The sequence below is a fragment of the Aulonocara stuartgranti genome (assembly GCF_965226115.1).
Source record: "Aulonocara stuartgranti genome assembly, chromosome: 14".
NCBI lineage: Eukaryota > Metazoa > Chordata > Actinopteri > Cichliformes > Cichlidae > Aulonocara > Aulonocara stuartgranti.
In genome coordinates, this window is record NC_138950.1 from 1,801,923 (window position 1) to 1,828,059 (window position 26,137).

The 26,137-nt window shown below is 46.0% G+C and overlaps 3 protein-coding genes across 8 annotated transcripts in view; 1 reads left to right on the plus strand and 2 right to left on the minus strand.

The window, feature by feature from the left end:
• The first annotated feature begins 43 nt into the window (after positions 1-43).
• Positions 44-9,108, plus strand: shkbp1 (SH3KBP1 binding protein 1). The gene is made up of 17 exons (XM_082502349.1): positions 44-156; positions 1,053-1,106; positions 1,409-1,454; positions 1,538-1,670; positions 1,754-1,834; positions 2,234-2,404; positions 2,505-2,595; positions 3,040-3,230; positions 3,340-3,455; positions 3,593-3,680; positions 3,909-4,025; positions 4,177-4,347; positions 4,466-4,621; positions 4,774-4,870; positions 5,245-5,429; positions 5,526-5,628; positions 5,821-9,108. The coding sequence occupies exons 1-17, from the start codon at positions 101-103 to the stop codon at positions 6,536-6,538; spliced, it is 2,574 nt and encodes an 857-aa protein (XP_082358475.1). The 5' UTR covers positions 44-100; the 3' UTR covers positions 6,539-9,108.
• esrrd (estrogen-related receptor delta) lies at positions 8,424-14,785 on the minus strand. Its single transcript, XM_082502370.1, is given in 8 exon segments — positions 8,424-9,436; positions 10,673-10,945; positions 11,150-11,341; positions 11,344-11,502; positions 11,581-11,697; positions 12,822-12,975; positions 13,388-13,706; positions 14,590-14,785. Coding segments are annotated over 8 exon segments (1,503 nt in total). The 5' UTR covers positions 14,640-14,785; the 3' UTR covers positions 8,424-9,197.
• Positions 14,786-20,560: 5,775 nt separating this feature from the next.
• Positions 20,561-26,137, minus strand: part of ltbp4 (latent transforming growth factor beta binding protein 4) — a 63,696-nt gene continuing 58,119 nt past the window's right edge. For all 6 annotated transcript variants that reach the window (XM_082502309.1, XM_082502311.1, XM_082502308.1 and 3 more), the window contains one exon: positions 20,561-26,103. In XM_082502309.1, coding sequence (XP_082358435.1) covers positions 25,961-26,103 — 143 coding nt within the window. In that variant the 3' untranslated portion in view covers positions 20,561-25,960. The remainder of the gene's footprint in view (positions 26,104-26,137) is intronic.

Consider the following 26,137-nt stretch of genomic DNA (forward strand, 5'->3'; position numbering starts at 1 on the left):
AAGCCGGCTTAAAGCACAACGGAAACAGAGTTTATCACCGAAAAATGGATTAAAACTGTGTCTTTGGCGGTCATTGTCGGAGTCTCCGGGCCTTTAGAGGATGTCCACCACGGCGAGGAGCGGAGACATCATCCACCTGAACGTCGGAGGGAAGAGGTGAGACCCAGGAGTGGCTGCTAACCCGGCTAGCTCCCGCGGCTAACATGGGAGGATCCGTTATCGGACAGACTGCTTCCAGTATCATAGTGTAGTAATGTTCTCTAAAGTATCTCTGCGCTAAGACATTAAACACGTTTTATAACCCCTTCTATTGCACAGTATACTTTAGATGTTTTTAACCCGGTTATAAAGTCCGTGTTTCGCGCTTTGAGTTTTTCCAGCTCCGCACTTTGTTATTGTTAGCTAGCATAACTTTGCTCACACCAGAACCTGGCACAGAGGAGAGAAACAGGAAACGAGCCGCTGTAAGCTAGCTGTACTGCGCACATTAAACATATAAACGACGAATAAATAATAAAGTTCAGATTTACTTCAGTAAGAGTTTATATTTGGCCTGTTTAACGTAAATAAATTAAAACTATGCTGTCCGACAATGGAACTGTTAAAGTTAGCAAAACAGGTTTGTCTTTTGTTGAAAGGCAGGTGATGTCAGGTACATGTTCACCTATTAAACATGTCAGAGTCAGGCAGAGGGACTGTTTAAGTCAGGAGTGTTTATAAAGACTGAAGCTCATCGCTCGTTTTTTATTCAGTGTTTAGTGATAAAATATTGATCTTTAACCAAGACACGGATGCAGGAAATCACGGCGTGCTGGAGCGCAGCAGGGCAACAGTTTCATGTCCGTTAGTAAAAACGGATGTAAAAGTTTCTCGGTGCTCATTAGACTTTAATGTGCACCTGTGACTCCGTGCACGAGGCGCAGGTATCACCAGGGTCAGATAAGGAGTGAAAGGTCAGTGAGGAGGAGGAGGAGAGGGGAGCTGTTCACACTGCTGTTATTTCTGTTGTTTTATGACAACACGAGAGTCAACGAGTGTGTGTTTGCTTTCAGGTTCAGCACCTCCCGCCAGACGCTCACCTGGGTCCCTGACTCCTTTTTCTCCAGGTGGGTCAGAGAGGGAGACCCTGGCTGTCGGGGGCTTTTAGGTTACTTTCTCTGGACTACATGCACTTCACTCCCTAAAAGCTGATTTTGAGCTGGACATGCTAAAAGTCTTCTCATTTGGTCGAATGTGTGCAGAAACATGCATGTTAATATGCGTACGTGAGCTAGTCTGTGATGTGATGAAATTGTCGTGTAAGTGAAATGAAAGGCAGATGTGACTGAACTGGTTCTTGTATTTTGGAAAGCTGAGTTTGCTGGTTTCTGACATCTTGATGGTTTCTTTGGGGGTTTTCTCTCTTCAGCCTTTTGAGCGGCCGGATCTCGACTCTGAAGGATGAAACTGGAGCTGTAAGTAAAGCTCGTCTTCCTCACGTCCCCGCATGCTTTTCCTCCTCGCGATAACTGCGTTTGTCCCTCCTCTCTCGCTGTAGATCTTCATCGACAGGGACCCCTCCCTGTTCGCGACCATCCTCAACTTCCTGCGGACCAAAGAGCTCCACCCGCGCTCCATCAACGTGCACATGCTCATGCACGAGGCCGAGTTCTACGGCATCACACCGCTCGGTGAGGCTGGACCGCACTCTGAGCTGAGCACGTAAAGCCGCAGACGTCGCTAAACGTTCTTCATCACTTTGTTTTTGGAACAGTGCGTAAGCTGCAGCTGTGTGACGAGCTGGACCGGTCGTCCTGCGGAAACGTGCTTTTCAACGGTTACCTGCCGCCTGCAGGTACACCTGTCCTCACAGCACACCTGACCCCCACCTGACAGGGCCTTCAGGAAGTTTAAATGCACAACACATAATTTATGCAGGTGTTAGGATGCTTTCTATAAAAATGTAACTAATTTAAAAAAAAATTTGAAATTAAATATCTTAAACTTCAAAATGCTTTATCGGGTAAAATTTTCATAGAATGTGAGCATGTCTGTATTTATTATATACGAATCATTGCAAACTTAAAAAGTTGTTATGATTAAAATAACGAAATCTTTTCTGTTTCAGATAAAATGTGCCGCAGGAGGCTCACCACTCACATAAAACGATGCAAATATAATTAATGTCCTGTTTCTAACTGAAACGTGGAGGCGTGATCCTGATTCACAGCTCCTTCTGTCTGTGTCGTCCCAGTGCACCCGGCGAAGCGTCGGAACCGTCACAGCGTGGCCGGGTCGCAGTTCATGGCGGGCCGCGTTGTTCCTGTAGAGCGAGCGCCGGTCCGACGCAGCAACACGATGCCTCCGAACCTCGGGAATTCTGGGATACTGGGAAGAGGCATGAACGAGGATCGGACGTCAGGAGGTCGGCACGTTAAATAATGCTTCTTTATTTTGTACTTTTTTAAGATCGGAGGGACGTGGTGGGAGTTTCATTGTGTGTGTGTGTGCGTGTGTGCGTTCAGGGCACTCATCTGACCCCGGCATGGTTCGGATCATCTGCGGCCATCATAACTGGATCGCTGTGGCCTACGCGCAGTTCGTGGTCTGCTACAGGTAAACGCGTCACATGACCTCTGTTGTTTATTTGTTTTCACGTGACTGGGAGCGGCTCAGACACATCGGCACATCCTGCTGCATCCACACCTCCGTCCGAGCATCTGTAGCGGTTTCAGTAACACCGTGAGCCTCCTTAGAGAGACGTGCACACACGTGCGCACAGGTCACTGCTGCGTGCTCTCACACACCTTTAACTGCAGGTCGCAGGTCATTTATCACCCGTTTAAATTTGACTGTAGTCTGAGGTTTGCGTTAATCTCAGATTAGCTAATACTCGGGCCAAAGCCCAATAATCCTTATTCCGTACTGAGTCGTCCCGTCAGTTTGTAGTCTGTCAGAGAAGTGGGGGGGAAAAGCTGTTTTAGCTCCTCCCACTGTAAGCTAACTGTCTTCTGATTGGCTGTCCCTCTCCTGCCTCCTTCTTCCCGCCTCCTCTCTCAGGGTGAAGGAGTCGACCGGGTGGCAGCAGGTCTTCACCTCTCCCCGCCTCGACTGGATGATCGACAGAGTCGCGCTCAACGCCAAAGTGATGGGCGGGTCGCTGGGAGACAACGACAAGATGGTGGCTGTCGCCTCGGTGACGGAGATCATCCTCTGGTCCATTTGCCCTGATGGCAACGGCAATGAAATCGGTACGAGTTTCTGCGCAGTGTTCCCGGGAATCGGGACGTAGGTTTGAGCTGCTCGGGAAACGTTCCCAGTAACAAAAACAAAAACAAACTGGTTTCTCCCTCCCCGCAGGCGTCTTCAGTCTCAATGTCCCCGCTGAGGCTCTCTTCTTTGTTGGTAACCAGCTCATCGCCACCAGCCACACGGGGAAGGTGGGGGTGTGGAACGCAGTCACCAAACACTGGCAGGTGGGTGGAGACGCTCTCAGATGGTCGCTTCAGTGGAAGTGCTGAAGCCTGAACACCTGCCGAGGGAGCTGATTGGACCAAGTCTGTTTCAGGTGGTTATCGGTCTGCTTCACACATGTTCTCTGTGACCTTTGCAGAACCAGGATGTGGTTCCCATCAGCAGCTACGACACCGCCGGCTCCTTCCTTATCCTGGGCTGCAATAACGGCTCCATCTACTACATCGGTAAGAAGCTGCAGATCGATGAGTCGGATCAACTGAAAACTGCTCAGTACGAGTATAAATTCATCAGATTGTTGGCTCGTGGTCATTAATTTACCAACCAGAACCTGAATCTGTTCAGTAAATGCTGCGGGCCACTCTCACCAGCTTTCATTGGGAGGCTTTGGCTTCACGACTTGACAGATGTTTAAAAAGTCCCCGCTGTTCACAATGTCCCTGTTTGCTGGTCAGATGTTCAGAAGTTTCCTCTGAGGATGAAGGATAACGACCTGCTGGTGACGGAGCTGTACAGAGACCCGACCGAAGACGCCATCACCGCTCTCAGCGTCTACCTCACACCCAAAACAAGTACGGAGACACTGACACTGCTGCTAATACAACCACTGCAGGGCGTCAGTTTTCTCCACATTCCTTCACCTCAGTCTGTTAGAGACGAGTCAGGGAAAGTCTTATTTTTCATGTTCCTGCAGCCGTCTCACACTTAGCCCGGTTTGCTCAGGTGACAGCGGGAACTGGATCGAGATTGCGTACGGGACCAGCTCGGGGACTGTTCGCGTCATCGTTCAGCATCCAGAGACCGTGGGCTCAGGGCCTCAGCTTTTTCAGACCTTCTCTGTCCACCGCAGCCCCGTCACCAAGATCATGCTGTCGGAAAAGCACCTCATCTCAGGTACGAGAATCGCCTCGTCTTGGAAACTGGCGTTCTGTGTCGAATGCAGGGCTTAAGCTGATGTCTGCAGCTCGTTCATGGTGTCGTTGTTTCTGAGCTCCTCTTCGTCGTCCTTCAGTTTGTGCAGATAACAACCACGTGCGGACGTGGACGGTGACTCGCTTCAGAGGAATGATCTCCACCCAGCCGGGGTCCACGCCGCTCACCTCCTTCAAGATCCTCAGCCTGGACGACGTGGACGGGCACGGAGGCTGCAGCGCCGGCACCGAGATCGGTAACTGTCACCCCGATCGCAGTCCGAGCTGTGTTTGAGGACTGTAGCTCTGCTTCTGTAATGAAGCGATGGAATTCATCAAAGACAATCAAACTTTGACTTTGTCAGATTTCTTCAGATCTCCTTTCGTTTCACTGTCTCGTTGGTTTCAGGGCCGTATGGAGAGAGAGACGATCAGCAGGTGTTTATCCAGAGAGTCGTTCCCGACACGGATAAACTCTACGTCCGGTTGTCCTCCAACGGGAAGAGGTGGGAGAGCCGTAGACACTTGTAACCCACCTGGTTATAACTGTGTGTGGTCAGTTTAGTTTTAGGATCCCCGTTCGCTCCTGCAGTAACAGTAGCTGCTGTTCCTGTTCCGTACATGCATGAAAGACAAACAACACAATTAAAAACAACAACACTGTCCTCGGCGTCACATTGGTTCAACAAGGAGGTAACGAAACACGCCGCCTGTCTGTCGACTGGCGTGTAGAGTATTGACGTCCATGTTGGAAAGTAAACGTAATAACAGAACAACCCGCGAGCACACGATGTGTGATCATGTGACACTGAAGGTTAAAGAACGTTTAGAACCAAACGTCTGTTAAGACCAAAATATCGTGTGTGTGTGTGTGTGTCAGGGTATGTGAGGTGCGTTCGGTGGATGGGACCTCCATCACGGCCTTCATGGTCCACGAGTGCGAGGGCTCGAGCCGCATCGGCTCTCGGCCGCGTCGCTACCTGTTCAGCGGCCACAGCAACGGCAGCATCCAGATGTGGGACCTGACCACCGCCATGGAGATCGCCGGCAAGGTCGACATCAGAGGTAAAACTCCAGACTCGTGATGTAGAAGAACAACTTCTTGTGCTCTGCAGTTAGTTAGCAGCTGATCAACATGGGTTCTCATTGGCTGTTTGGCAGCACTGGGCGGACCCACAGAGGAGGAGCTGCTGGAGCTGCTGGACCAGTGCGACCTGGCTCTGACCAGAACACCTGACAGCACGCCCCGAGCTTCCACCTGCAGGTAGAGTTCCCTCCCACTGAGCCTCATTCACACAGGGTGATGCGGTGCAGAGTCCACGTTCTTCTTTGGTGTTTCTATTTTGACAGATGACTTCTAATCTCGCGTCTTTGATGGATGCCATTGGTCGTTTGCAGTCGTAAACATCATGCTCTTACTGTGGTTGCTGACTTGTGTCACTTCCTGTTCCTGCAGCCTTCACTCTCAGCTCAGCGATGCCTTCAGGACAGAGCACCTTCGCTCTATGGGAGGAGGACGAGGTGCAGCCGGAGGTTCGGGTTCGTCTGCGTCGCTGTACGGCAGCCTCCCCCGCCAGGCTCCGCCCCCCGTTCCCTTCGCTAAACCTGCCCGAGAAGCTGGCCTTTCACCTGGACTGCAACAAGGCCCCTCCTACCCCACCTGCAGCCAGACCAGCAGCCCCCGTCCCCTCAGGCATCTGGACCGGGACAAAGAATGTGGGTCTGTGCGCAGGGGGAGCTTTGTTGAGCGCTGCCAGGAGCTCGCCAAGGGTTCAGAGGCGGCTGTGAGCGTAGGGTTCCCGCCGGGGTCAGAGGGCATCAGGCGGAGCCTGGCGGTGTGCAGTGAGTTGGAGGCCAAATTCGGCCTTAGGACCCCTCCCACCTTCACTGTACCCCCTGCTGCTCGACATTCACCTGGACCGCCATCATCGCTGTCCTCGTCACCGCTCTCCTCGTCATTACACCGCAGGACCTCACCCGCTTCCCCGCCGAGCCCTGCCTCCGCAGCGGTGAGCCCGACCCGTTCTCAGGCATCTGTCTCCCCTCGCCACAACACTGCAGCGTCACCCGTTGATTCCTCGGGGACCCCCGAGAGTCCCCCAGGTCCCGACAGCCCCACCCCTTCTGGCCCGCCCGCCAGCCCCAAACCACATATGAATGAGACCAGCTTCTGATTGGCTGATCTGCCTGAGAGCTTCGGGTTCAGGTGGACACACGATGGCTGAAAAAACTGAAAACATGACTAAAAGCTGTTGTCAGGTGAGATGTGAAGAAGAAAATGATACGATCAGCTCCTCCGGTGGTTTTTGATAACGGCTGCAGATCGACCTTCAGTCTTTATTTCAGGTAAAACAAGAAAAGGCCCCAAGGCGAGGAGAAGTAACCTCTTTGGCACAAAAGCGTCTTTTAATTAGAATTGGATGGTTGTGACAGGATGAAGACCAGGTCAGAGCTGCTGCAGGAAGCCTGGGTTTGTTTGAACCACGTCAGCCATGCTGATGCGTCGCTGTTATCAGAGTAACCTGTCGCACTGTAACGTCACAGTTCAGCTTCTGGCAGCTGAAGAGACGGACGCTTCCTTCGGGAGGCGGTGGAGACCAAAAACTGAGCTAAAAGAGTAAAATCCCAAACGGAGACTCCTCAGGTGATCGAGCACAAAGCTGTTTGTAGCTTTTCTAACCAGCACTCTTTCTAACTTTTCTAACAGACTTCACAGTTTTGTCTTTTTATTTCATTTGTATGTTTGCTGACTTACCGACCCTGAACGTCTCACAGCTGCTTTGAGGAAACCTGATAATTCCCCAGAATCTCCAGGAACTTCCCTGGAACAAAAACTAATTTGCAGATGAAATAAAATAATTAAAGGGTCAAAAAACTGAAGCGATTTGAAGGGAACTGAATCTGTGTGCATCAGGACTCATTTCCCTGTTTGGGTCTTCAGGTCTCTGAAACCGCCTTTGAAGGTTTTATGAACTCTACATGTTTACTCTGGACGTTTTCAAACTCATCATGTCACCAAAATATCAAAAATCCAATTTAAATTTAAAGTCTGAGCTCGTTTGAAGCTCATTCCCTGGGAGTGCAGAGGGTGTAACTGTTTAGGTTTTCTGTAGTACACTTTATGGCCAGCAGGGGGAGACTCCAGTACAGGAATGTTAGGGGTGCAGCTCACCTGTTACCCAATTTCTTCATGGTGCGTTCAGGGCTGTCAGGCGATTATTTTTCACGACTTTCTACTGTTTCTCAGATTTTGTAAGTTACCTATGAATCCTGATGATGCATTAATAATCCTAATCGATAATAAACAATAATATATCACTCAAAGCACGGAGTCCTTTTTCTGCTGCATTGGTGCTTTTAAGGGGGAAAATGTATTTCCAGGAAGCCTCAGAGTAAACCGGTGATTACAGGAAAACTGCGTCTTCCTCCTTTACTGTGATGAAGCAGAGCCGCCTGCTGCCCACAGTCTTCCTCGGGTAAGCTGACCTCAGACACGGGTTAGTTTCTGATGTTCGCTCAGCTTTGAACACACTTTTAGCTTCAGCCTGTCGCTCTGTTTGCTTTGAGCTGCTTCGTGGTTCAGGCTACATACACTGCATTTTTTATGAGTACTTGACGTTTGTGGTATTTACACTGCTATGACTGAATTTCCCTGTGGGAATAATAAAGTCTCTGAGTTACAAGATGAAGATTTTACAGTGACAAATTGACAAACTCCACGAGGTCTTCGCTCTTGTTTTACTTTTCTCTTTCTTTTTTTTTTTTTTAAATATGTTTAACTTAACTGTTATTTTATTATGTCTATTTTATTATTTATTAATAATATATCATTATATTATGTATATTGTTTGAAATGGTGAAAAACTAGAGAGAGACTTCCACAGAGGATGACAAATTTCTAGTTTCCTACGACCTGTGAATGCAGCATCTTCAGCCATTAGGAATCTGTAATGTTTTTAATGGTTTCCAACTCTGTGCGTACAGCTCAGCTCGTGTTGTAAAGACTCATGTCTTAGAGACATGACGAGATATTTTAGAAGATAAAAGATGAGCACCTGATTTTATTCCAAAAGCTTTAATTTATTGTTATAACAAACAGCTCTGACACAGTAAACATCCACAGCCATTTAAACGACGACTCAGCATCGCAGTTTGATCGCATCATCGTGGAAAAATGGATATCACACAAAAATATTTTAGTTTATAAAAATAAATTTAAATCTGACTCTAGATATGCCCACCTTTTCCTACAGGAGGCGGAGCTTAAAGAAGTGTTTGCTGATTGGTTAAAGTGGCTCTGTTCTGCTTTCCTGTTCATAATAAACATGAGCCAAGTTTCTAATAACGACTTCAGTGAGACGAACACTCTGTTTCAAACTTTTTTTTTTTCTGATGTTGGTCTGTGATGTCACAGAGGATATCCCTACTGTAGTCATCTCAGACATAAAGGCCCCGCCCACTCGCCGTTCAAACATTTAAGTAGGACGGTAGCCCTTAAACAGGGAGTAGCTTGTTTGAGACAGAGGCCCAGTATCAGACAAAGAAGGGTTATTCTGAACTGTGACTCATGCAAAGCTGCCCTAGCAGAACCCACGCTGCAAATGAGTAGAACGGTTCCACTTTAATGTTTTCTGATGAAAAGCTGTAACGCTGGATCTTTGAGCAGAAATGAGCTTTACTGAGCAGGAACGGTCCCATAAACAAAAAATACGGAAGCTCATTTCTGCCAAAAAACAAACATCATGATACAAAAATATAACTTCTCTGAAAGCTAAAAGTCAAGTGCATTGGGTCATTTTACAGTCTCCCCGATAAATGGCCGACAGGACGCGGTCAGGCCTTGGCGTCGAGCATCTCCAGCAGCAGTTTGTGGATGGGGACGTGGCGGTGGCGGTGCAGCCGCAGGAAAGCCTGCACGGCTCGGTCGGCGGTCTGTCGTAGCAGGGGGAGGGTCATGAGCAGCCGTCCTGCTCGGTGCTGCTCCCGGCGGGACGACTCGTAGTCCTGCAGCGCCTCGTGGAGCCCGTCCTGAAACCTCTGCACCGAGTCCGGGCAGTCCACCGGGTCGGCGTCTGACAGACGGACAGACGCAGGTTAGAATGCTTCCTCACTCATTACACCCAGCATGCTCAGCTGTATCAGGACAAACGACCAAAACACTCTGCTACAAACACAAAGTGCAGTTCCTCTCATGGCCACTTGAGGCTCTGGTCTAAATATGGTCACTACTGGCTCCAAAAGTCTCTCACCTACATCATGTGAGGTCATGTGATTGGTTGGTTTTGTGTTAGCAGGAAAACTGAACTGGTTACGGATGAGTTTGCATGAAACTGGACATCCGATGGTGGAGGACGTGTGCAGTGTCAGACTGCTTTAGTTTTTAAAGACTGGGTCCTGTTCACGTCTCTAAATCACAGACTGGAACGTTTGGGTGCTGCGTGTTAATCAGCTCAATATGTTTCCCCTGATCGACTGATCAGAAGCTGTGAGTGTGTCTGCACGTCTGAGCCTGAGCATCTGCAGGTTTAGGACGGCTGTGCAGCCACAGGCCTGTCTGCCAGTCTGTTTATTGATCTGAGGCTGAGACAGTGAGAGTCTGAGCAGACTTCAGTGTTATTGATCGGCTGCTCCTCGCCTGCAGCCTCCAGCGCCGCCACTAAACGCTCTGCTGACCACTGAACTGCGACAGAGTGAGAGCCACAAAACTAATTCAAGTCTGGGATTAATCAATACTGCTGTTTCAGCTCCCAGAGTCTGATCAATATCAATAACCACTCCTCTAAGATCAATGAGTGGAGTGGTTATTGTGGTAAAATCAATATCTGAGTTCATGCTGGAGCTCCTCAGCTGTCCCGCTCACAGATACACAGCAGCCATATTGATCAGGTGTGTGTGTGTGTGTGTGTGTGTGTGTGTGTGTGTAAAACTGTAAAAGCTGTAAAACATGAGAGTGCTGGAATTCCTGCATCATTTATACCACAGTACTGTCCTGTGAGATGCAGACGAGTTGTTTAACTTAATCATCATTCATCTCAGGCTCTTATTTTGAAACTCAGACAGCCAGGAAGTGTTAATATCTGAGTTCATGTGCAGCCATAACGCTTTGAGTCAAACAGAAACCATGAAGAATGTGTCTCCTAAACACTGAGCATAAGCAGGTTACTCCATCAGGACGAGATTAAAACGAGATTATTTGTTTCTCCTATAAAACTGCAGGGAAACATCGCCCCCTACAGGCCTGTTCTGCCCTGACACACAGTACTGTCCTACTGTGGTTACAGGCAGTGGTGCTAATGGCTTGTTCTTACCAGAGTTGGCAAGTGCCATGGCCTTCAGGGTCACCACCTCCTCAGGGCTCAGCTTCATCGCTCTGTATTTCGCTATCAGGTGACGCAGCGCCTCGTACAGGTCAGCCAATCCCGTGGCTCGACACTGAGCTTCGTCCAGACACAGATTCCCGGCAAACACGAGCTCGTCCCCCCCTGCGCCCTGGGAGCGCCAGGCCACACCCACCAGCAGCGCCTCCATCCAGCCGCTCTGCAGAAGCGACATCTGATCGACCAATGAGAGTCCGGAGAAGCCTGGGAGTGGGCGGGGCAGAGTAATAAATGACAAATAATAATAATTATTATTATTATATTACCTGTGTTTATACATAATGTTCCAGTGCTCTGGATAACCAAGTAAAGGTTAAGGGTGGGTGTGGTCTGGATTGGGGACCAGGTGGAGGTTGAGGGTGGGCGTGGTCTTGATTGGGGACCTGTTTGGTGGTCTCGAGCGTGTACCTGGAATCTGTTTTGCCCAGCCAATCAGAAGCAGCAGCTCCCGGTTCAGGAGGTCACACAGGATCAGCAGGATCCGCAAGCTGCTGTCATTGGTCGAATCGTCCTGATTGGCAGCTAAAGGGGCGGGCTCTGTGAGCAGCAGGTGGGAAATGACCTTGTTCCCTAAAAGACAGGAAGTGGATGATAAACGGCGTGGACGAGTAGTTTGACCTGAAAGCCTTCAGAGGGAGCGAAGGTGAACTCACTGCTGCTGCTCGGGTGGCTGTACGGGGCTTTGCTGCATAAACTCAGTCCCGTCTCCACCCGCCTCTTGTACTTCTGGCGCCCCCCTCTGACGCGGTCCAGACGGACACCTGCAACACGCAGAGGCGTTTCACACACACGTAGTTCTACTTCCTGCCAGCTCGTAACGGTCGTTTGGTGTAACGTACCCTCCCTCATCATCCCGGCCTGCAGACATTTCTGGAAGCGGCAGGCCTGACAGGCTTTCCTCCTCCGCTTCGTGATCTCGCACTCGTTCATCACCGGGCAGCTGTACTCGATGTTACCTAGGTAACCACAACAGGAAATAAAAGCAGGAGTGTCAGTAGCTGTGTCCCAAAACGTAGGCTGCATACTTCGGAGGCCGCATTTGAAGGCCGATTACGTCACAGCCAGGCGACGAAGGCTGTCCCAATTCATCGACTCCTTCAAATGTGTCCTTCATTTCCCCGAATTTGAAGGATGGGACGGGTGTGTCCTTCGTGGCCCACCATATCCCAGAATTCATAGCGCGGCCCAGCCAATTCCAGTTTCCAACAATGGCGGCCGCTACTAAGTTTTAATATTACTCTTATTAATCTTTCTGTGTCTCAAAATAAACGTTTAACATATTTTCAGTAGCTGTGTAAACTTCAAATATCTGCTCGGTTTATCGAGACATCACATATTTGCAAATGCAGTGGTCAGTTTGTAGGGTGCTTTATATTCTGTGGTCACAGCTCTGCAGTAATGCAGGATCTTTGTGAGAGTCTCTCAGACTGTGATCAGAAATGAACCCAAACTCTCATCGTGGATCAATAACGTGGATCATCGTGCCCTGTAATATTAAAACCCTCTGCTGTGAGTTTCTTCGTGGCCTCCCTTTGACCTCTCTGCACAGATCAATAAGTGAAGTGATCGGGCGTGACCAATCGATCGCCCGGAATGAGAAACAAGCAGCTGATGTGAGAGACGACGGCTTCTCACACTAATCGATACAGCGAGCGCTGCTGTATTGATCGGCTAATGAATCACACAGACTGTAAGACCTTTGATATTTAATAGAAACCAGCTGAGCGTCTATTTATTTATGACTCTACTGATGACTTGGATTCCCTGTTTGTCCTTTTTAGTGTTTTTTGTAAGGCAGTTTCACATCGCGGGTCGATCTTCACAGGATGTCCTTTGTAACCACGTTATTCTAAAGGGTGCCGTTAAAAACCTATTTGGAGGTTTCACACAGGAGACGTGCAAAAAGCGTAATTTGGCTGCTGTTTGGACACATTTACACTCAACAGCCTGATGTCATAAACGACCAGCATCGTTTACACTAGTAACAGTAAGAATTATATTTTATAAATATATCATCAGCCGTCCTCATCCTCATGTTTTTATTTCTTTATACAGGAGATGATGAACGTGCTCCTCCCACCTTGGATGGTCCTCTTGAAGAAAGCCTTGCAGGCCTCGCAGGACGCCACGCCGTAGTGATACCCGGAGGCGAAGTCTCCGCACACCAGACACAGCCTTTTGGGCCCCATGGCCCCCATCGAGGTCATGTAGTCGCCCCTCAGGATCGAGTTGACCTGCAGATATACGACGTCATCATCAGTGGCGAGCAGTAAGACGGTCTCCACAGACCTCAGCTAACTGTTCCTGGACTGGACCTCGAGGCTGCGTTTGAGTGGTGTTGGGGCCTTTTTAATGGCCAATCACATGACTGCTGTGAGGTTTCTGTACTAACACACCTCCATGAAGGCGGAGCTCCAGTTTTAGTGACGTTTGAGGATTTTATTTGGATGTCAGTGAGCTCAGCAGGTACCTCAGTCCAACCTTCAGCTCTGACTCTAGTCTGGATTAAGACTTTTGGGGCACCAGAGAAAACTTCCAGGAACAGTTGGATACGGACGTGAATTTGAAGTTTGGCAGTTCGACCCCGGGGACGTTCAGACTTTAAGAGTGTTTGTGTTTTTAAATGTGATTAAACAGAAACTTCACCTGCGCTGAAAACGAGTCCGATACAGAAAAACACAGCGACGCTTCCGACACCAAGACGCTACTTCCACCGCTGGAACTACATCCTGTCGGGGAGTCGGGCTCCGCTGCTCGGCACAGGAGACTGTACGGTGAGGAGGAGGAGGATGATGAGGAGGAAGAAGAAGCCGGGCTGTGGAGGAAGAATTCTGCATGTGAAGGGCTGAGAGTGGGAGTGGCTTCCAGAGGAAAGGCGGGACCAATGGGGGAGGAGTGGAGGAAGGAGGGTGGAGATTGAGGTTCATCTCTGGGGGAGGAGGAGGGAGAAGAGGAGTCCAGGATGCTAAGGAGGAAGAAGAAAGAGGAGCATGAAATACAAACCAGGACAAAATGTGCAGAACACAAAATAAAATCTCGAGCCGACTGCTGACATTAGTGAGGCCGTTAATGACCTGCAGGGTTAAAAACAGAAGATTTGGGTTTCCCATGAACGCATTCCAAGTTTCACAAGTTTGGTGCGAAGAGTTTAAACGTGCATTCTGTGTAATGACCAGCAGGGGGCGCTTTACAAGAAAATGAGCCTTTAAATCTGAGCTCGTAGTCGTGCAAAGGTGACGTTTGTTCGCGTTCATCGGGACAAAGTGTCGCGTTGTTAATGCCAGATCGTGTTTTACGATAATGAAAACAAGTCTTTTCAGATAAGGTTTGGTCTGTGTGCTTCTCTGATCAGAGAAAGCTCCGCCAGTAAAAGTGGAAATCATCATTGATGTTGTGCACATGGACATGAGTCTGTGTGGGAGTGCAGCGCTGCAACGTCGCGTTCAAGGACAGGAAAACTTATTATTCATATTCACATCAACACAGAGGTTGTATTTCACAAACCGTGTGAGTCTGCACAGCGTGTTCATCATACATAATATACAAACGTCATACACATTTGCACAGAATTGGAGTTATTTTAAAAACAGAGCAGCATCGTTTGTTTTTGTTTTTTTCAGACGCACAAAGAACAGAGTTAAACTTGGGGAACGCTGCCACACAGTGTTCGCATCAGATTTTAAAGAGTTTCCAAAAGTACCTTCAAACGTTTTAGATTTATTTGTCTGTGCTACTCAAAACGTGCTGCAAAGAAAACTGTCACACATCCAGAAAAAGCGCGTTAACTTCACTAAAACGTTTGAATCTGGACCTGAGGACGGTTTCAGGCCGAGGCTCCGTGAACTCACCGCTGCGGGCTGAGCAGGTCGCCCGTCACGCAGAAGTCCTTCAGCTCCATCGTGAAGCTGCTGTGGAGCGTCCAACACCCGAGTAATAAAAGTCTCTGATGATACTTCAATGTCCAACGAAAAAGTGGGACAAACGTGCTGAGACTGTCTCAGAGGGACATCTGAGGCTTTCAGGAGTCTGCACTGTTATTTATCTGTTTGTTGTGTCATCGCAAGGGATGGGAGTGAGGGGGCGGGGCCTGTAGGATCAGCCAATCAGCATATTGCTTCTCTGAGAGGGCGTGGTGGGAGTTAGCTTCTCCTCCTCTTCCACCAATCATCTCTATTGATTTGGACAGAGACAGATGTAGGCCACGGGAGGCCGAAGCTCCGGTCTGCTGATGTCACCCTGTAGCGTCTACATCTGTAAATATGCAACACACAAATACAAGCATACTGTAATTCGTGAAACTGGATGACGGTAAAAATAAATAAAAATAAAAAGAGACGCTGAGAGCACGTGAAGCCTGAAGGTCCGTGAGGCGTTCAGGAGCCTTGAAAATGTTCCTACTTTTCCTACTTTCATGCCATCACAAAACACAATCAGTACAGCTATGACCCTGGTTTTTGCCCCACTGCGGGCTTCCGGAAGCTGGCCAGTCAGAAGGAAGAGGCCGTTTTAGGGACTTTAAAGAGACGCATGTTTCAGACAGAGGATGAAGTGAGGCGCTGCACTGAGGCAGACAGAAGGAAGGGTGGAGCTGAGAACGAGCAGCGGTCCTGCTTTAGCAACTTAAAGCCTTTTCATGTATTTCATTTCCAGATTAGAACTTTTTGTTTTGTCGTGTTGTTTCGAGCTGCCTGAACATCTGGCCAGACGCTGATAATGATGTCACAGATTCTTAAGTTTGAGCAAAACTTATATAAAAAAAATAGTGTTTTATCCACCGTAGAAGTTCTCCTGTGGTGAATCATGTTTTTTGTTTACATCAATAACTGATGACATGAAGGACGAGAAACACTTGAAAACCACTTTGTGTTCAGGGCGCTGACCCGAGCGGCGAGGATTGAGGCTGCTGAAGCAGCAACTTTCTGACAGCGAGGTGTGTGATGTAAACACACACACACACAGTGTCCTAATCTTACACTCAGACGTTCAGGCAGCTCAGATCAGTCTCACCTACATCTGCTGTTTCATAAGAGCTGCATAACCAGACCCGTCTGTCGGAAGATGTGGTTCAGCTGATGATTCACACACAGCTGAAAGTTAAAGGATGAGTCCTGTTTGCTTCAGCCTTCGTGTCCACTCAGTCTGTGCCTCTCTACCTCCGTCTTCTCCCGGGTCTTACTGAGGTGGGAGGCTGATGGGTGATGATGCTCTGGTAGGTCTAACCAGGTCGGGCAGCCCGTGGAGGTAAAGGCCAGACAAAAATCAGCACCTGGTCCTCCAGGGTGGAGGTTGGACACGGAGCCAATGACACCACGAAGAAGTGGTTGGCTCCATGTCATAGATGTCACCAGCTATGAATTATGGGAAAACTCTGACATGCAGATATGAATCTTCCCACAGAGAATCATTTATGTTAAACCGAGGACATACTGTCCACTTCACTGTCTTTAGCAGGAAGTGATTGTTTGCTGCACTCCAACAGGAAAATCACGCTGTTAGTTGTGACGTTGGTGTTTGTACAGCACTTTATAAATCAGGACTGTGTCTTCCTTCTCTCACCCCAACCAATCACAGCAGATGGCCCCGCCCCTCCCTGAGCCTGGTTCTGCTGGAGGTTTCTTCCTGTTAAAAGGGAGTTTTTCCTTCCCACTGTCACCAAAGTGCTGCTCATAGGGGGTCATATGATTGCTGGGTTTTTCTCTGTATGTATTATTGTAGGGTCGACCTTACAATGTAAAGCACCTTGAGGCGAATGTATCACTTACACCGGGGCTTCACTTTTACTCAGTAATCAGTCAGTGAGATGATGTGAGGAAACAACAAAGGTCTCCAAACGTTCTCCTCCCTGCAGAGGTGCTGATGGGATTCCTGATCATGCTAGGGTCTCTGAGCATGTGGTGGCTGTAACCGTGTAAACTGTCTGCTTAGAGATTATTTTACTAGATAAAATAGCGCAGAGGGGGGAAAAATCAGGCTCCTGGCTCACACAGGCTCTCCTCCAAAGTCCTCATTTACAAACGTGAACATTACAGTGTTCTGACAAACCATCCTACTTTGGCAAAACGTCCTACCGTAAGTAGTTTATGCACATTTCTGCTGTCACAGAGTAATTCCAGCACAAATTTCAGTAGGTATGACGGTTTGCCACTTAACGTTGCCCATCAGAGTATGCTTGTAGCTTATATTCTTAAAGCCAGGACGGTTTGCCACTTCATTTTACCCGTTAAAGTATGCTTGTAGGTAACATTCACAAAGGTAGCATGGTTCGCCGCTGAATTTTAGTTGTTAAAGTATGCTTGTAAGCAGTGTTGGTCAAGTTACTTGAAAAAAGTAATCAGTAACTAATTACTGATTACTTCCCCAAAAAAGTAATCCCGTTACTTTACTGATTACTTATTTTCAAAAGTAATTAGTTCTTAGTTACTTTTTTAAAAACACGATTTACAACCTGAAGAGGTGATAAAGTGATAGATCTTTCAGCCCAATTCTACTTTTTCTACATAATCCATCATACAAAATGTAATCAAATGGAAAAGCCTCTTTTTAAAACTCGTTTTATTAGTTTTAATCTTTTAACTTTATGCAGCAAGCAAACAGCGTCATGCTTGCTCTGAAGTTTAGGGGTTTTTTCGCTGTAAAAAGAAGTTTTCTTCCCACGCACAGCGGACACTAATGTTTTTGTCCCTTTTTACAGAATCAAACTCAAAGTAAGGTCAGTACTTCCACGCTTTAAACGCTGCACGCTCATACTCTCTCTGCACTCGATATATGATCGATTGTTGATCTGCACACAGCTGTCGCTTACGTCACTGTCATGAGACACTTGCAAAAAAATCACGGTTTTAGTAACGCAGTAACGCAGCGTGCTTACAGGAAAGTAACAGTAATCTAATTACCTTTTTTTGCAATAGTAATTCCTTACTTTACTCGTTACTTTAAAAAAAGTAATCGGATTACAGTAACGCATTACTGCCCATCTCTGCTTGTAGGTCAAATTCACAAAAGTAGGATGGTTTGGCACTTAATTTCGTGTTGTGTGCATAAACAACGGGTAGGATGGATTCCCAGAACAGCGGCTAACAGCTGGATCATCCTGTCCGAGTGCAGCAGGGCAAACAGCGAACAGCCACTTCCTGTTACAGACAGTATGTCCTCGGTTTAAAATAAACTCACTGCTGCAGCACTAAACTGCCCCCTCACACTGCTGTTTAGTTTCAGTGTCCTTATTTTCCTGTGAGTTATCGATCCCGTCACTAGTTAGCTAACATAAACTAATGTTAGCCAACCAATCACATGACGTCACGTCCCGTGCTGACAGACGATGGCGCCAAATGTGTTTTTAAAACTTTGAGCAGTTATTTGTTAAACCCAGCGTCACAGACATTGTTATATCTGACAGCGGGGCTCCGTGGGGTAAACCGGTGTTTCATGCCGTCTTTCTGCCATCAGCGCCTGTTTGAAGGCGGGAAGTTTGCATTTTATGCACAGCCGTGAATCATCCTGGAGTGCAGAGAGCTAATCTGAGCCGAAAGGTCTGTCAGTGAACCCTGCGGCATCAGCTGACCCACTCACCTCCATCAGATCTGGGTCAACCTCGTGTCAGACCCTGCAGGCCTCCAGGACTGCATCCATCAGCAGGACTCGTTTATTAACGTGAGCCTTCATGCTCCTGCAGTCACAGCCCATCGTACAGCAGTGCTTCTGCCTCGATCCTATTACACTCTATTTTGGTTAATGTGAGCAGGTAAAGGTGTCTTCAAGGAAACGTGGAGCAGCTTCGTTCAACCTGCAGCCCTTAACTTCTCCACGTGACCGAGCAGCTCCTTCGGGCAAAGTGGTTCAATGGTTCCCAAACGTTTGTTTTGATAGGCCACCCTTTTGTTTTACAAGAAAATCTTTCAGCATGTGAACATGACCTGATGCTGCTGAAGTGAAGCAAAGTTACAGAGGTTTGATTACACAGCAAAATCTCCAGTGTTAAATTAACACTAGAGAGTGTCTATATGGGTCCACACCTCTGAGTGTTAAATACAACACTGTTGAGTGTTAAATTAACACTTTTGACAGTGTTATATGTTTAAAAGTAACCTGGTCAGTTTTGAAGATTAACAATGGCTAACACTGAGCAGTGCTGATTTTCTAACACTGGAAAATAACTCAGAATGTTAGAAATAATCCAGTGTTAGAAAATCAGCACTGCTCAGTGTTAGCCATTGTTAATCTTCAAAACTGACCAGGTTACTTTTAAACATATAACACTGTCAACAGTGTTGTATTTAACACTCAGAGGTGTGGACCCATATAGACACGCTCTAGTGTTAATTTAACACTGGAGATTTTGCTGTGTACAGACACGGCTGAGCAGTCATTTGTAAAAGTTTACATTTGTTCCTGGACGGGCTGTTGGTCAGTTGTCCAGCAACTGTTTTATTAGCCAGACTACAGGAACTCTCAACCTCTCAACCTCAAGCTTTTGAACCTCGTTCAGAAACGAGCAGGTGACGTCATGGCGATGGCGTCCATCTTTTATACCGTCTACAGGACGGCGTTGGAGCTGCAGGTGGACGTGTGTGAGATTTTCTGTGTTTCTCAGATTTTTGTGGTCTTGATTCTTCTGCGTTGATTTTCTGTAAAATCTTTGATATTGTGTTAAATTATTTACGTTGAACCTTGAATTAAAGAAGTTGAAGCTTTTATTCTCCACTTTCTTTTAACTGCAGGCTGTGTGCGCTTAACTGAGCGTGTGCTGAACCAGGATATCTGCTGTGGTGTGTAACCAGCGCTGGAGGATCTGCGGCTGAAAGCTGATATTCCGCTGGCTCACGGCTTCAGCCTCGTATTGGGTGGACCTCTGTAATTCCATTAATACTGCCTGCAGGTGAGAGTGTGTGTGGACAGATTGGCCTATAATACAAAGTGGCTTACAGGCCTGGATCTACACGCACAGTGCAGGCATTAAGGTTATGGAGCCAGGTGGAGGATTAAAGCCGGCCAGCACACGAGCATCACCTGAGGTGACTCCGCAACAATGGTTAACTGTTAGCAACACGCTAATGCAGCTTCCCAACAGTGGACAGTGTAAACAAAGAGCTCAGGACGTAACGCAGAGGAGGACACTGATACCAGCAGCAGACCAGTCAGAGCAGTGACTGCTGCTGGTTCCGCTCCTCTTATTAACAACCTATCAGAATTCAGTCTACAAGAATGCCATTACATTTAAGACGTAATCCTCCTTACAGATGACCACTGTCACCGAGAGGACATCAAATACACACACACTGTTTGACATGTGTTTGTGTGCAATGCGAGGCTGACAACTGAAGATGTTCAAACAGCCTGCAGAGTGCAGCAAGGACAGAAGCAGGAAGTTACATGCGCTCCATGAAGTTGGAAATCCTGGGTCGGAAATTTGAGCTGGAATCCCTGAGTTAAGCTGGAGTTCTCTGTCTAAAGTACAGAGAAGCCCTCTAAATCAGTATCTCCTCACGCTCCAACATCCTCTCTGCCTGACACTAATCACGCTAACCTGCTGCACATCCTGTCCAGCTCTATCTCTGATTAGTCAGCTGATAGAGGTTTCTTCATGTCCAGCCTCACATACAGCTCACGGTACGCGTTTCCTTTTCTCTGTTGGAAGGATTCACCACTGTTGCGTATTTGTGACCCGCTAACATACTGCAGTGTTTATAAGTGCAAAAAACCAGCCAGTGTAAAATGCTTATATCTCCGTAGTGACCGGTCAGGGGCTACACGACCTTTGCTCCCAGCTGCTCTTCCTGTCCTACAGATTATAAAGAAGGGAAACAAAACCACGGATGCAGGTTTCAATAAACATGTGCAAATATATTTTCGTTTCATGTCATACAAACAGTGATAAAAGTGTGAATCATTAGCAAAGTTAACAAGTGAACAAACATCAGAGACCAAAATGTACAAAACGTGCCACGTGAGCATAAACGTGGAACAGTGCATGGTATACTTGGAGACAGGAAACAGGAAGTTCATCATGCTACGCTTCAACACGTTAACTGCATCGAGAGGTTAATAAAACACAATCAACACGTTCTCTTACAGGCCAGAAATATTATGGTCAAAATAAAGATTATTCAGTGAGCAGGTGAATTATTATATACACAATATGAGTGAGCACAGCTTCCAGTATATTCAGGAGTGGAAACTGCATAAAGTTTCTATTCATGTTCTGGAAAACACAAAAGTACAGACATGTCAGCAAAACAGCTAGTATTCCCACAAACAGGTTCAAGCTAAAGTCTGGCCACGTTCTCAGCAGTTCTCGGCAAATTGAAATGTATCTGCTGATATTAATGTGCGTTAAGTTTAGTGAGACTCTGTATTAGCAGGCAGGTGTTTACTCGAGGCTAGAGGCAGAACATCACACGAAACCACCGTTTCTAGATTTTTGTATTATTTTTACACACAAATACATTTTTTAAAAAGACACAGTTTGGTTTAACTATAATGTTTCACATGCCTGTAAACGTCACTTTCTAGGTTATCAAAACATAATTCCAATTCAAATCAATTTGAAAATCACGCTGTCACAAAAAAACCCCAAATTTGCGTCGATCAGATGTGACGTGTTCGGAGCCGCACCTGAGATTTGATGACATGAAGACAAATAAATAGAATCAGACTGTGAATCAGATGATCACTGAAATCTAAAAGTTAGAAAAAGGTAGCAGATAATTTTACAGTGATATAAACCTGCTCAGATTAAAGCCAATATTTTAATGCACAGTCTGAAATGTGCGGAAGAGGATTAGGGACACTGGGAAAAAAACGAGCACGTCCTGTTTTTTTCTTTTCTAGAAATCTGAGGAAAAAAACTGAGAAAAAACTTCTTTTTTGTCAGAATTCTGACTTAATCTCAGAATTAAAGTGATTAAAGAGATTAAAGTTTAAAGAGATTAAAGTTTAAAGATTATTCGGATGAAAAAGTTTTTTTCTCAGAATTCTAGAAAAGAAAAAAAAAAGACATGCCCATTTTTTTTTTTTTTAAACAGTGGCCCTATTCCTCTTCCGTACTAAAGAACATATAACTGTCCTAATATATAAAGTTAGGAATGTCTGTTCACAAAGGAGATTTTCTGTGACATTTTGTACATATCTGAATTTCAAAACAATATCATTTGTGAAACTGTTGGGAAGCTTAGCTTATAAATTAGCTCTTGAGCTAACAGTTAACAGTCCACTCACTGCTAAAAGGCTGACAGAATATTTACTTTGGTTAATATAGTAAATGAACTCTGGGAATTCTGACTCAGTATGTTAGTACTTTGGTAAATAAAAAAAAAATTCTGTTCCAAGTTAGTTTTTTTCAATCTCATCTAACATATCAAAAGTTAATAAATGTTGCTATAAACTATAAATCAACAATTAAAAGGCACAAACTAGGGGACTGTGAACCCGTTGTCATGGTATTTCAATAATCAATCCGGTCGTTCAGTCTGACGTCACTAGCCGTGTCTGGGTCTAAACTCCGCTGCAGGTCCATATATCAAACGATCACTATGGCATTACTGAGAGTTGAAAAACTGTCTAAAGTCTTTCATCTTTAATAAAATGATCAGCGTTCTGCTCTACCAGGTGTAACAATTGAGTTTAACATCCAGGCATCCATGAAAACGGAATTTATGACATTTAACGGAGTTAGAAGTTAGCAGGGAGTTAGCTCGCTAGCTTCTATCTAAATACAATATAGCATGTCCTGACTGCGGGGTTTTGGAAACAAATTAAAACGTACAGCTTTCTTATCACTTCCAGCATAAATGAAGACAGAAAACTAAACAGCAGTGACGTTTGTAGGGTTACTGAAGTTGAGCTACCTGGTATATAATGATGTGCTACGTGACCGCTAGCGACACAGCTATGTTAGCTTAATATAAACAAGCTAACTTTTTTTTCCACTCAATAAAAGTTAACGTGAGTGTTGTCGGTGGTCAGGAACAAATGTAATCGCATGGCAGGATGCTGTAAAAGGACCAAACTTCAGCCAGGAGAACAACTGAGATAATCCATCCACATATGAGGTTAGTCATTCATATACTGCTGCATGGGCTGGGCTGTAGTTACATCCTAAGGTTTTAAAAACTGAGCTTAAATAAATGATTAGCGGTAATAAAAGCCGAGGGAGGTCAACAGTGATCACTGACTGTTTTAGGAGCTTTTTGAGATCAAATAGAAGAAAATACATAACATTAAACATGTTAACAACACAAAAGCCATATTAAACACAGACTACTTTAGACCCGGAAGTAGGATTCGTCGCGTCATCACTGAACAACCGGATATCTAGTAGAGAAAAAAAAACTAGCCTATTATCCTGCAGCTAACAGATCACTAGCTAGCAAACATGGCCAGAAAATAAACAAATATTCAGTTAAAAGAATTAAATGCAGTCTTCTAAAACTGTTGCGTCAGTATTTTTGCGACTACACAGAAAATTATTTTGAAGTAGAACAGTGCGTCAAACTAAAACTCCCTGCTTCTTCATTCAGTAGTGTGCTAATAGCTAATGAGCACACATGTATTAATATTTTTCAAGCTAATAGCTCATTAGTAAGCTTACTAGGTGTGTTGAATATTAATTTAAATATTGCAGTAACTTTTAGAACAAAATATTAGCTAGTGCTTGATAGCTAACATTTAAAGTCTTTAATTAGCATAACTTTAGGTTACGCTAGCTTTGACTGTAGCACATAGTGAGTGTACTAGCTTTAACTTTGCGCACTAACACGCATTTAGGCTCATGCTAATAAGAGTAAGAACTGTAAGTAAGAACTGAGGCTGGTCATTTTATGAATGCATATGTAAAATACATTGACTCCTTTTTAATCTCAGTTTAATTGAACACATCGTTCTACTTTAATTTCTTTTACTGTAGCACACCAGAGCTAGCTGTATAAATAAAGCTGACGATTACGTCTGTAAAGACTTATCTGAACTTCACAAATCTGCTGGTTAAACAAAGCAAACATACATAAAGCATTTCTTCACCTGCAGGACAACTTCAGTCCTTTTGTTTTGCTGTACATGACCACATCCTGACAGTGTGTCATGGAAAACCTACATTCATCTCTCACTTTATTAGGTACACCTGTTTAACTGCTTGTTAGCTCAAATGTCTTATCAGCCAATCACACGGCTTAACCCAGTGTGCAAAGATGTGGTCGAGGAGACCTGCTGAGTTTCAAACTGTGCATCAGAATGGGTAAGACAGGTGATGTGTTGTTGTTGGTCTGAGTGTTTCAGAAACTGCTGTAACAGATTTCCCCACCAACCATCTCTGTGTTTAAAGGGAACAGTCGGAAAAAGAGGAAATACCCAGTGAGCAGCAGTTCTCTGGGAGAAAATGACTTGTTGAGGTCAGAGGAGGATGACATGAAGGCAACGATAACTCAAACAGCTGCTTGTTACAGTGCCGTGCATAAAGAAGAGCACCTCTGAAGCTGCTGGTGTGGTGGCATCGTTTAAACCCCACAGCCTACCTAAGTGTTGTTGCTGACCATGTCCAACCCATCTTCTGATGGCTGCTTTTAGCAGGATAACACACCGTGTCACAAAGCTCAGATTATCTCAGCCTGGTTTCTTGAACATGATGATGAGTTCACTGTACTCAAATATTGAGGGAAACCAATGTTTCAGCCCAAAATCTCATTCCAGTGGATCACCTTTGTGATGTGGTGGAACGGGAGATTCTCATCATGGATGCAGATGACAAATCTGCAGCAGCTTTGGGATGATGTCATGATGATGTCAGGTTAATATGAACCAAAATCTTACAGGAATGTTGAGACATGAAGAATTAAAACAGGAAAAAGGGCGTCCAACCTGTTACCGCAGAGGTGTACCTAATAAAGTGACCAGTGAGTGTATTGGTGGGCTTTGGGTGCAGCTTGGTTCCTTGTGTAGTGCTTTAAATGAAACGGGGTCAAACAGGGCTAGACTGGGTCAGACTGGGCACAACGCTTCAAGGAGGTACGAGTCGTTAACTTTACAAACTTTAATAAACTCTTTAGTCTGATTGGAACATTCAACTCCCACACTCTTTAGAGGACTGTGGAGTGGACTGCACCACCGAGTCATACATCAGCTACAAACATCTGAATATTAAAGAAGACGAATTGTGTTTCCTGTGACGAGTTAGAGGGAAACAAAAGCTTCGACAGTGAGTCAGCTAACAGAATAAAGGAAGTACAAGCCAGAATCACTGGGAGCTGCTTCCCAACAGGCTTCCAGAAGCTGGCCAATCAGAAGAATGTGGGCTCATAGGGAGGGGGGCCTTAAAGAGACAGAAACAAAATCGGCTCGTGCCGATTAGAGGAAGATTAATGTGCCACTGTGTGTCATGTAAAGCTACTCTAGTGGAGTCCAGGAATAAAAATGTAGATGAAAGTGATAATAACAATAATGATGATGATGATGGGTCCCTTTAAGGCCAAACCTTTTGTTCCCTAAAACAGAGTTTCTAAACCTGAAACATTTTTCGCCCTCGTGTTTTTAGGCTTTATAAAGTTATTATAATATTAGGTGATATTTGCTTGCTATGTGTCACTGAATTTTCCGTGTCCTGTGCACTCCACACACACAAGGTGATGAAACAGATGCGTGTCCAAATGGAGTAAATACTGCAGTATAATAAGAATACTCATCCATGGGGCCATCCAAGGATAGTCCTGGCTTCCTACGGGGGTTTGAGACAATGACACGTTGATCTGCTCAGGTTTATGTTTATGTATGAACTCTGACTGAATTACACACAATTTGAGGCAACCAGGTGTTTTACAGCAACCATACTGGGCTCTAACAGACACACTGATTTATCGTTGCTTTTATCACCACTCAGGTCCAACCAAACTACCACGTGTCTGATAACTACCTGCCCAGTTAAAGAAAAACAAACACAATCCACCTGCAACACAGGTGAGGTGAACAAATGGAGGGTGTATTCAGGTCTGGATTGTGGAGGCATTAGTGAAGTGTGTTCAGGCTAAACCAGGATGATGAGTTGCTCTCTAATCAGACGTCGCCCTGTGTTGTTCAGGCTAACCCAGTCTAGCTTTGCCCAGTTTAGTGCAATCTAGAGTCTTTTAGTGTCCAGTCTATTCTCGCCTGGTCAAGTCTAGTTTATCTAATCTGGAGAATAAAAAAGCCTGAGCCAGTCTGCGCTGGCCTACAGATCCCAGTCCAGCGCACTCTGTTCTAAGCAGCCACGCAGTGGTTCGGTCTGCGAGACATGACGTATCCTCTCCTGCAGACGCAGCGGTACGAGCCGTCGGTGTTCACGCAGCGAGCGTTCACGCACGGGTACTCAATCCTGACGCTGTCCTCACACTCATTTACATCTGCAAACACACACACACACAATCAGTAATTCAG